At 43.4% G+C, this 12,508-nt stretch overlaps 1 protein-coding gene across 1 annotated transcript; it reads left to right on the top strand.

Moving 5' to 3' along the window:
- The first annotated feature begins 9,501 nt into the window (after positions 1-9,501).
- On the top strand, positions 9,502-11,929 carry LOC124697092 (alpha-amylase type A isozyme). The gene is made up of 4 exons (XM_047229729.1): positions 9,502-10,001; positions 10,098-10,230; positions 10,527-11,341; positions 11,435-11,929. Exons 1-4 carry the CDS (start codon positions 9,912-9,914, stop codon positions 11,711-11,713), a joined length of 1,317 nt encoding a protein of 438 aa, XP_047085685.1. The 5' UTR covers positions 9,502-9,911; the 3' UTR covers positions 11,714-11,929.
- Positions 11,930-12,508: the final 579 nt, after the last annotated feature.

The raw sequence follows: 12,508 nt of genomic DNA, 5'->3' as shown, positions 1-12,508 counted from the left end.
TGTCTCATTATGAACTGCTTGAGTATTAGCCATAGCATGAGAATATATACATCATATGAACAAATGTGTTCGTGAAAGTTCTTTTATCGCTGAGTTGTTAACTGAATTGCTTGAGGACAAGCAATAAGCTAAGCTTGGGGGGAGTTGATACGTCCAAAACGTATCTACTTTCCCGAACACTTTTGCTATTGTTTTGCCTCTAATTTGTGTATTTTGGATACAACTAACACGGACTAACGCTGTTTTCAGCAGTAACCGCTCCGGTGTCTCGTTTTTGTGCAGTAAATCCAACTTTCGGGAAAATCCTCGGAATTTATGCGAAGGCCCTATTTTCCCAGAATATCGACGGAGCCGGGAGGACAAGTAAGGTGGAGGCCCGAGGGCCCCACACCATAAGGCGGCGCGGCCTAGGGGGCCCGCGCGGCCCTATCGTGTGGCCCCTCGGTCGGCCTCCGACGCCCCCTTCGGACTACTTATCGGCCTCGACCTAAAAACGCACGGAGAGAAGTCGAAGTCGCGTGAAACCCTCCGTAGAGCCGCCACATCGCGAAACTCCGTCTCGGGAGCCGAAGTCTCCGTTCGGCACTCCCCGGGACGGGGAATTGGAGGAGATCTTCACCGCCATCACCGCCAACGCCTCTCCATCGACCAGCCATGTTTCCCCCATCCATGTGTGAGTAATTCCCCGCTGTAGGCTGAAGGGGATGGTAGGGATTGGATGAGATTGGTCATGTAATAGTCATAAGATTGTTAGGGCATAGTGCCTAGTATCCGTAGATGTCACTTTTATGATATTGTTGCAACTTGTTATGCTTAATGCTTGTCACTAGGCCCGAGTGCCATGATCTCAGATCTGAACATGTTATTGATTCATGAAGATATTCGTTGTTTATGATCTTACCTGCAAGTTGTATACACACATCGCTGTCCGGAACCAATGGCCCCGAAGTGACAGAAATCGGGACAACCGGAGGGGATGGTAGCGATGTGAGGATCACATGTGTTCACGGAGTGTTAATGCTTTGCTCCCGTACTCTATTAAAAGGAGTACCTTAATATCCAGTAGTTTCCCTAGAGGCCCGGCTGCCACCGGCTGGTAGGACAAAAGATGTTGTGCAAGTTTCTCATTGCGAGCACGTACGACTAAATATGGAACACATGCCTATTGATTGATTAGTACTTGGATACCGTTTTATTATTATCTCGCAAATGCCCATGCTTTGATTGTTACATGAGTTTCTCTCATCCATGCAACGCCCGTTAAATCCGTCCCCGTGCCTACGATATTTTAATCCTGCTGTTTACTATAATCACTACCGCTGTCTTTGTTACTCTGCTGCTGCGTTATCTCGCTACCGTTATCGCTATAAAACTCGTTACTACTCGATAAACTCTTGCGAGCAAGTCTGTTTCCAGTGTGCAGCTGAATTGACAACTCCGCTGTTAAGGCTTACAAGTATTCTTTGTCTCCCCTTGTGTCGAATCAATAAATTGGGTAATACTTTCCTCGAAGACTGTTGCGATCCCCTATACTTGTGGGTCATCACGTGTGTATACAACTTGCAGGTAAGATCATAAAACAACGCATATCATGATGAAACAATAACATGTTCAGATCTGAGATCATGGCACTCGGGCCCTAGTGACAAGCATTAAGCATAACAAGTTGCAACAATATCATAAAAGTACCATCTACGGATACTAGGCACCATGCCCTAACAATCTTATGACTATTACATGATCAATCTCATCCAATCCCTACCATCCCCTTCAGCCTACAGCGGGGGAATTACTCACACATGGATGGGGGAAACATGGCTGGTCGATGGAGAGGCGTCGGTGGTGATGGCGGCGATGATCCCCTCCAATTCCCCGTCCCGGCGGAGTCCCAGAATGGAGTTTCTGGTCCCGAGGCGGAGTTTCGCGACGGTGGTGGCGTACTGGATGGTTTTTGGCGACTTCGACTTCCCGTCTCGCGTTTTTAGATCGAAACCCTTAAGTAGTCCAGAGGGGGGCGTCAGAGGCTGGCCGAGGGGGCCACACGCTAGGCCGCGCCGGCCTAGTGTCTGGGGGGCCTGGGCCTCCCCCAGGCCTGCCCTTCTGGCTCCGTGATTCTTCTGGAAAAATAAGCCCTTCGACATAAATTCCGAGGATTTTCCTGAAAGTTGAATTTCTGCACAAAAACGAGACACCAGAGCAATTCTGCTGAAAATAGCGTTAGTCCGTGTTAGTTGTATCCAAAATACACAAATTAGAGGCAAAACAATAGCAAAAGTGTTCGGGAAAGTAGATACGTTTTGGACGTATCAATATGCCTGAAGATCCTATAGCGCCTAAAATTTTTGGTAGGACATTTTTAAGAACAATTAAAGACTTGGTTAACTTGCATGAAGGGAATTTGAGAATAGGATTACCTTCTAGAGAACCATTTGTAGTTCACTTTCTTACAAAGAAGAAGGCTCAAACTAATGAAGATGGGGCCATTACTTTGAAAGATAAATACTTTCGAGTGGGTGGTTCACTTTCAAACTAAAATGATCACCATCTGGGTCAAGCTAATTGACCTTAGCTATAAGTATTTCATGGGAGACAACCCATGTGAAATAAAAGTTTTTTATGTTCGTCTTAGTTTCTTTGTTTCATTTTCGTTCTATTTTGTGTGCTAATAAAGAGTGTTCAAATATCCTATGCAGCTAGGAGAATAGTAGGTAAATCTCTCTCCATTTTTACTCTCATTTTCGCAGTTTAAAGGCGTGTCAAGATTTTGCTAAGGAAAATTAAGTTTTGCAGATTTATATTAAATTTAACGACCATTGGTACGGGAGAGCTGCCGTGCCACAGACCCTCTCACTTAATATCAGGAATTAATGTGTTCTTCCTTAAGTATATAGCTTTGCAAAGGCTCGTCATTTCGAAGCATCACGTGATGGTCGGGTGTGGTAGATTCTACGTGCGCATGCAATAGGTGCAAGCCAGATTCTACGTGTGCATGCAATACGTGGATTTAACTTTTTGGGACTAGCATGTACAGACATGGCCTCGGAATAAGGAAAACCGAAAAGTAAAGCATGGGTCATATGAATGATATGATGAACACTTTTCTGTTTGCGTTTGAAACTACATCTTCACTCGTGAAGATCAGATTTGGTATAGTGGATTTGATTCATGTAATCACTAAGGCATCATGAGGGATATTTTTTTAGTGGGAGTTCACCTATTAATTTAGAATTAAAATTTAAAATTAATTTATCATGAACTTAGCCTATATGTCCTTACAAATATGTTGTAGATCATGGCGCCACATGCAATCAACTTTAATGCATTCCTAGAGAAAGAAAAGTTGAAAAACAATGGAAGCAACTTTACAGACTGGTTCCGCAATCTAAGGACTGTCCTCAATGTTGGTCAAAAGACCTATGTGCTCGATGCACCACTGGGTGAACCCCTTGCAGAGGAATCTCCCGAGGACGTTAATTTTTTTTATCGCTCTCGGAGAGAGGACGACAATGTAGTTTGGCGTTCCTTTGCAGAGGAATCTCCCGAGGACGTTAAAAATGTTTATCACTCTCGGAAAGAGGACAAAAATGTAGTTAATTGTGCATTTTGTACAATTTAGAATCAGAGCTTCAAAAGAGGTTTGAAAACCACGACCCTTCCCAAATCATTAAGGAGCTCAAAGTGATATTTGAGCCTCATGCGACTGTCAAAACCTATGACGCTTCTGAGAAGTTATTTACCTGCAAGATGGAAGAGAATAGCTCCGTTAGTGAGCACATGCTCAAGATGTCTAGGCACGTGAAGAAAATCCATGATTTGGGAATAACGATTCCTAACGAACTGGGGATTAATTACGTTCTCCAATCACTACCACCAAGTTACAATAACTTCGTGATGAACTACAACATGCAGTGCATGACTAAGATGCTGCCTGAGCTCTTCTCCATGCTCAAAACTGGTTAAATATAAATCAAGAAAAGAGCACCAAGTATTGATGGTAAACAAGACCACTAGTTTCAAGAAGAAGAGCACGTCTAAGAACAAGGGCGGCAAGAAAGTTGACGCGCCTGCAAAGAAGCCCAAGGCCGGTCCTAAAACTGATACTTAATTCTTCTACTCCTAGGTAAATGTACAATAGAAGCGTAACTACCCTAAATAGTTGGCGGATCTGAAGGCTGGTAACATCAAGAAGAAATGTATATTTGATATGTTATTGATGTGTACCTTACTAGTAATCGTAGCAGTTTCTTAGAATTTCATACTGGTTTGGTTGCTCATATTTGTAACTCGGAACAAGAACCGTGCAATAAACGAAGAATGGCAAGAGACGAGGTGACGATGCATGTTGGAAATGGATCCAAGGTCGATGTGATCGTCGTCAGCATGCTGCCTCTCAGGCAACCCTCGGTATTAGTTTTAAATCTAAATAATTGATATTTGGTGCCTCCATTGAGCCGTGAATATTTTTTCTGGATCTTTTTTATTGCAAGATGGTTATTCATTCAAGTCTGAGAATAATGGTTATTTCATTTATATGTCTAATATATTTTATGGTTGTACACCTAAGATGTATGTTTTATTCTTATTGAATCTCAATAGTAGTGATATACATGTTCATAACATATATAGATGCTAAATGAATAAAAATGAATGTTGACATTTCTACATATTCGTGGTACTATCATCTTGGTCACATTGGCGTGAAACGCGTGAAGAAGTTTCATTCTAATGGATTTCTTGGATCACTTGACTTTGAATCATTTCAAAGATGTGAACTATGCCTTATGGGAAAATGACTAGGACTCAATTCTCTAACATAATGGAGTGAGGTATTGACTTATTGCAAATAATATATACCAATGTAGGTTGTCCAATGAATGTAGCAATGCACGGTGGGTATCGTTACTTTCTGAATTTCACAGATGATTTGAGTATATATGGGTATATTTACTTAATGAAACATAAATCCAAAACATTCAAGAAGTTTAAGGAATTTCAAAGTGAAGTAGAAAATCAACGTAACAAGAATATTAAGTTTCTGCGTTCTAATCGTGGAGGTGAATATATGAGTTATGAGCTTAGCATGCATTTGAAGAAATGTGGAATTATTTCACAATTGTCGCCGCCTAGAAGACCACAACGTAATCGTATTTTATTGGATATGGTTCAATCTATGATGTCACTTAAAAAATTGGCATTAATGTTTTGGGGTTATGCATTAGAGACACTCGCATTCATTAAATAGGGCACCATCTAAATCCGTTAAAACGACACCGTATGAATTATGGTTTGGAAAGAAATCTAAGTTGCCGTTCCTTAAAGTTTGGGGCTGCGAGGCTTATATGAAATGCAACAACTTGATAAGCTCGAATCCAAAGCGCATAAATGTGTCTTTATAGGATAACTTAAAGATACTATTGGGTACACCTTCTACCATAGAACCGCGAAGCCAAGATCAGAACGGATTCTTTCAGGAGAAGGAGTTTCTCTCGAAAGAAGTGAGTGGGAAGAAGGTAGAACTCGACAATGTTATTGAACTTTCTCTCGAATTTGCGAGTAGTGCAACGACGGAAGATATTCCACTGCCTCCTTCACCAACAAGAGAGGAAGCTAATGAAATGATCATGAAACTTCAAACAAAGTTGCTACCGATCCTCGCATGTTGACAATGACTCGTACTGCTCTTGATTTGTATGACCCTATCATGAATGTTATGTTGGTGGACTACACTGACAACCCCGCGACGTATGATGAAGCGATGACAAGACCGGATTCTAACAAATGGCAAGAGGCCATGAAATCCGTAAATCCATGTACGAAAACCAAATATGGACTTTGGTGGACTTACCTAATGGCCGCAAGACTGTTGAGAACAAATGGATCTTCAAGAATAAAACATACGATGATGGAAATGTGACCGTTTATAAAGCTCAACTTGTCGCGAAATAGTTTCGACAGATTCAAGGAGTTGACTACGATGAGACTTTCTCCATTGTAGAGAAGCTAAAGTTTGTGAGGATTTGTTAGCAATTGTTGCATTTTTTGATTATGAGATTTTCCAGATGGATGTCAAAATAACGTAACGTTCCTTAATGGTAACATTGAGGAAGAGTCGTATATGGTACAACCAAAGGGTTTTATCGATCCTAAGGATGCTGATAAGGTATGCAAACTTCAACACTCCACTTATGGGCTGAAGGAAGCATCCAAAAGTTGGAATCAACGTTTTGATGAGGTGATCAACAAAATTGGTTTTATACAAACTTATGGAGAAGATTTTATTTACAAGAAAGTGAGTGGGATCTCTTTAGAGTTTGTAATACTATATGTGGATAACATATTGTTGATTGGAAATGAAATAAAACTTCTTGAAAGCGTCAAAGGCTATTTGAAAATAGTTTTTTTAATGAAGTATCTTGGTGAAGCAACATATATATTTGGCATCAAGATTTATAGAGGTAGATCAAGACACTTAATAGGGCTTTCATAGAGTACAAACCTTGACAAAGTTCTGAAGAAGTTCAGAATGGACGAAAGTAAGAAATGGTTCTCGACCATATTTCCAGGTAATACTTTGATTAAAAATCAAGGTCCTTCTACGGTGGAAGAAATAGAAAGGGTGAACAACATCCTCTATGCCTCGGCCATAGGCTCTATCATGTATGCCATGCTGTGTACGAGACCGGATATAGCACATGATGTTATTTGACCAACAAATATCAAAGTGATCCTGGAATGGAACACTTGACAACGGTCAAGAGTATCTTGAAGTACTTGAAAAAGTACTAAGGATATGTTTCTCTCTTATGGAGGTGAAGAGGAGCTTGTCATAAATTGTTACGACGATGCTAGCTTTGACATTGATCCGGATGACTCCAATTCACAATCTAGATACATATTTATATTAAATTGTGTAGCAGTGAGCTGGAAGAGTTCCAAGTAGAGTGTTGCGGTGAAATCTTCAACTGAATCAGAATACATGGCTGCTTCAGAAGCTGCAAAGAAAGCGGTTTGGATGAAGGATTTCATTACTGAACTTGGTGTGGTTCCTAACGCATTGGACCTGTTGGCCATCTACTGTGACAAAACTGGTGCCATAACCAATTCCAAGGAGCCAAGGTCGCACAAGAATGTGAAGCATATTCCACACCACTTTATTTCTATTCGTGGGTATGTCCAAGAAGGGGGTGTAAATATTTTCAATGTGCACACAGATCTGAATGTGACGGATCCATTGACTAAATCTCTCTCAAGAGAAAAACATGAACAACACCAGAAAGCCATGGGTGTTGGGTTCATCACGACATAATCTAGATTATTTACTCTAGTGCAAGTGGGAGACTGTTGGAGATGTGCCAGAGAGGCAATAATAAAGTGGTTAGTATTACATCTTTGGGTTTATGATAAATATTTATATTTCATGCTATAATTGTATTAACTGGAAACATTAGTCATGTGTGTTTTGCAAACAAACTAGAGTCCCTAGTAAGTCTCTCGTTTAATTAGCTTATTGATTAACCGATGATCAAGGTTTTCTGGTCATGAACATTAGATGTCGTTAATGATAGGATCATGTTAGTAGGAGAATGATATGATGGACATACACCCATAGTAAGCACAGCAATAAGATCAAGTCATTAAGTTCATTTTGATGTAGCCTTCAAATGCATAGTAACCTAATCCTTAGACCATGATATTGTTTTAATCACTAACACCCGAGGGACACTTTGATGACATCGAACTTCACACCATAACTGGGTGATTATAAAAGTTGCATTGGATATTCTGAAGCTGATAGTTGAGGTTCTTGATTCAAAAATGGGATTTGTCCATCCAAATTACGAAGAGATATACTTTAGGCCCTCTCCCTGAGATAACATCCAATTTGATCGCAACCATGTGACTAGGTCACAAGTGATATCATATTACAGAACGAGTAAAGAGTACTTATCGGTAACGATATTGAACTAGGTATAGTTGATACTGAAGATCGAATCTCAGATAGTTAAAGTACCCCACACGATTATTCGATGACGAACCTTGTTCGATGTACAATGTAGTGTTTCTGCTTACCTTCTGTAGAACATGGCACATGATTGTGTGGTGACAAAAATGTGTGCGATGTGCAATGTAGTGGTTACCTTCTATAGAGAACACGGTTGTGTTCAAATACATAGAAATTATATACATTTCAAATGCAAAACAATGTAACTTCGTTCAAAATGTCTTGCTACATCAAAAGGAAGTAAAAATTTGCATACAATTCTAATATGAAAACAATATTCATAATTGATTCAAAATATATAGCTTAATTACATAGAAGGATCGATGGTCCATGTAGTTTTCTTTTTGGTCAAGTTTGAGTTTCAAAAACTTGTCCGCCTTCTTTTCGGAAGCGGAGCAGGTACTTCGTAGCCGGGTCATCCAATCCAAAGATATCCATATATCGGACCTGGTGATTTGACTCATAGGTCCAAATGCAACTTTTATTAAAAAAATGCATTCCAAATGTTCATCAAAATTTGAATAATATCTGATTTTTTTTTGGATGTACATCCAGACATGCAATGTTCACACATAAAATTTTGTGGGAAAAAGACAATTTTTGTGCACTGTGTAAAAAGACAAAAAAAAAATCTTTTGAGAAGCTATTTTGAAGCACTGGAAATTGTCCTTTTTTACACAAGTCAGATAAAATGTTATTTTTTAGCGAGATTTCGTGTGCGGATACCGATTGTTTGGACGTACACCTAGAATTGTATTTTTTTTGTCATTTTAAAATATGATTTTTAAGCAATTGTTGCATCTGCACCTATGAACCAAAATGCATATCTGCCCGTTCTCATGCTTTCTCCACTTCCCTGTCTACATCATCAATGTTTTCTCGGGCCAACAACATATGCTTTTTTGGCACTGCCTCGTTGAGTCGCCAAGGTTGATCAATCTCATCAGCCCAACTGCAAGTACCGGCAACATGGATATGTGGATTTCGAGCTCCACTTGGCCAGTGCCTTGCCGTCTTGGTACCAATCTCTCGGAAGGCACACCATAGACCGTAGTCTGAATTCAAGAACACATAATAGCAGCAGTAATAATTTGCAGCGATTGATGTGCATATGTAACATTCTTGGACGTGGTACATCTGATTCTCCAATAGCACCACACAGATGTGAACAACCTCTCGTACGTGTTAGCTGACAACGCTAGTGCAGACTAAAACAATTGTTACATTTAGACGAAAGGCTCGAGACCAGCCCCGCTTTAACTTAATAAAGCCCAACGACAATTGTTACTCGTTCGGCAGATTTGTACCGGGGACAGGAGCTATCACTCTCACATTTGCTCTCGCTGCCACGCAACACTGACAGCATGGCTAGCTCCGATGCGTCGTCCGTTAGACACCAAAACTGTGGAAGATATCTGAAAATCATTCTCTAGTGCAGTGGTTTCTTACGGCTCCGTTCCCCACCGTTCATTCTTCAGTAAGGAAGGACTAAAGAAACATCATCGTCTTGATCTGTTCGTTCCCATGGTTATGCCAAGCTAGCTACAGTCTCTGCATCAAGACGAATCCCTGCAGACAGATCTTGAAAATCGGCTGCCCCCAAAAGGGAAATGCGTTTCCATCCCAACTTGGCTTCCACTTTCCATGGAGTCTGAGATTGAATTGACCATCATCAATCGCCCCCTCCTTTTCATAACAGAGTCCGGTATCCATGCATTGCCTCCAAGCAACACCCCACCGTACGTAGGCACGTAGCTCGTGTTAAATACTGCCATGGCATCCACTGGCTATAAATACGAAGCACGTAATACACTTGTAACCATCAGCCAGTCATCTCTTCCAATCATTCACCCGGAGAAGAAGAAGAAGAAGCGTGTTCTATACTGGGAGATCGATACTAGCTAGCACGATGGGGAAGAACGGCAACCTGTGCTGCTTCTCCCTGCTGCTACTGCTTCTTGCTGGGTTGGCATCCGGTGACCACCAGGTTCTATTTCAGGTACGCATTTCGATTTGATCTGTGTGTTTTGGTTCTGTGGGGATGAGAATCTGAGCTCAAGAGCTTGATTAACCGTGACAATCTGTCTTGCTGCAGGGGTTCAACTGGCAGTCGTGGAAGCAGAGCGGCGGGTGGTACAACATGATGATGGGGAAGGTCGACGACATCGCCGCCGCCGGGGTCACCCACGTCTGGCTGCCGCCGCCGTCGCACTCAGTCTCCAATGAAGGTTTCCTCCCGTTCCTCCCTCTTCCTCCAAATTAATTCGTGTCTGAACATCAGAAGCAAACAGAAAAAAATGGGGAAGGAATAGAAGCGTGGAGTGCAGAACAGGCTAACTTCGATGGCGACGTGCAGTATGATTTGCCCTGGTCGTTTACCTAACTATAAACAATTCGTTGGATACGATGTTTTGGCAGCTACGAGCAGTATTTTTTTCTCCATTTTACGATGAAATTATAGCAGTGATCAAAGAATGAAAAGTACAATACGGTTAAATAAGTGATCGACTTGGTTCAACTGCAGGTTACATGCCTGGTCGGCTCTACGACATCGACGCGTCCAAGTACGGCAACGCGGCGGAGCTCAAGTCCCTCATTGCCGCGCTCCACGGCAAGGGCGTGCATGCGATCGCCGACATTGTCATCAACCACCGGTGCGCCGACTACAAGGACAGCCGCGGCATCTACTGCATCTTCGAGGGCGGCACCTCCGACAGCCGCCTGGACTGGGGCCCGCACATGATCTGCCGCGACGATAGGGTCTACTCCGACGGCACCGCCAACCTCGACACCGGCGCCGACTTCGCGGCCGCGCCCGACATCGACCACCTCAACGACCGCGTCCAGCGCGAGCTCAAGGAGTGGCTCCTCTGGCTCAAGAGCGATCTGGGATTCGACGCGTGGCGGCTCGACTTCGCCAGGGGCTACTCCGCAGCGATGGCCAAGGTGTACATCGACGGCACGTCGCCGGACCTGGCCGTGGCCGAGGTGTGGGACACCATGCCGACGGGCGGGGACGGGAAGCCGAACTACGACCAGGACGCGCACCGGCAGAACTTGGTGAACTGGGTGGACGGCGTGGGCGGGGCCGCGTCGGCCGGCATGGTGTTCGATTTTACGACCAAGGGGATCCTGAACGCTGCCGTGGAAGGGGAGCTGTGGCGGCTGATCGACCCGCAGGGGAAGGCCCCCGGCGTCATGGGGTGGTGGCCGGCCAAGGCCGTCACCTTCGTCGACAACCACGACACCGGCTCCACACAGGCCATGTGGCCCTTCCCCTCCGACAAGGTCATGCAGGGCTACGCCTACATCCTCACCCACCCGGGCACTCCATGCATCGTAAGCCACCAAACCTCTCTTGCTCAGTCATACTCATATAGTATCATTTCTTCAGGTAAGTTATAATGGTTTCTGTCAATGATTTGCGTGCAGTTCTACGACCATTTCTTTGACTGGGGATTCAAGGAGGAGATCGCGGCGCTTGTGGCGGTGAGGAAGCGCCACGGCATCACGGCGACGAGCGAGCTCAAGATCCTCATGCACGAGGGCGACGCCTACGTGGCCGAGATCGACGGCAAGGTGGTGGTGAAGATCGGTTCCAGGTACGACGTCGGGGCCGTCATCCCTGCCGGGTTCGTCAACTCCGCCCACGGCAAAGACTACGCCGTCTGGGAGAAGGCCGGCGCCGCGGGAACCCTGCAGCGGAGCTGAAGCCTCATCTGATCCGCCATTGGATCGAGAATATATGATTTGAAATACAGGATTTATTGTCTGCTATACACACGCAGATATAACTATGATTTAACTACGGATACACTTGTACCCAAGATGAGCTCTACGAATTGCTCACACTACTGTACTAGTAAATAACGTGCCGATGATATGTGAAGAGGTATAAGGGGTAATTACACCGACTTGTACGATTCGATGACCTTTACACAATCGAACTTACTTCCTCTCGACTCAAAAAAATGTTATATTTCATACTACTCATCAAGTCATGTCTCGGATGCATAAATTGTTTCGGAAAAGAAAAGGAACGAGAAACCCCACAACTGTTATAGAAGCTGAATCTAAAGATATAATTGGTGGCGGTATGTGATTTTGTGGCAGTCTACGAGATTTTGCGGCGGTATGTGATTTCGTGGCTAGGATGCTCCTCCTCGTTGTCGTTCCGACCAACAACTATCATGTAACCGGGGCGGTTCAACGCTGGGAGTAGCCATCTGAGCTCCCGACCTCCACTGCCTGCCAACACCAAAGTAAGGTTGCCACTATTGTAGAGACGGATGTGAAACTGCAAGTTCTCTCCTCGCTCTCACAATTTCCATAACCTCATTTATGTTGTGGAGATTTTGTGTGATGTATGCCTACAAACTTTTTGACAAAAATCCTGTAAAGGAGGACTAATATGTGTCATATGTTAGTTTGCTCTGAGAAAAGTCTTGTGGAGTGGCCTACCGTCGCCGAGAGGAGTTGTTTGTGGCTCGCAAAAGTATCACAACC

The sequence above is a fragment of the Lolium rigidum genome, chromosome 1 (assembly GCF_022539505.1).
Source record: "Lolium rigidum isolate FL_2022 chromosome 1, APGP_CSIRO_Lrig_0.1, whole genome shotgun sequence".
Lineage (NCBI taxonomy): Eukaryota > Viridiplantae > Streptophyta > Magnoliopsida > Poales > Poaceae > Lolium > Lolium rigidum.
This window is presented reverse-complemented; position numbering and strand designations above follow the sequence as displayed.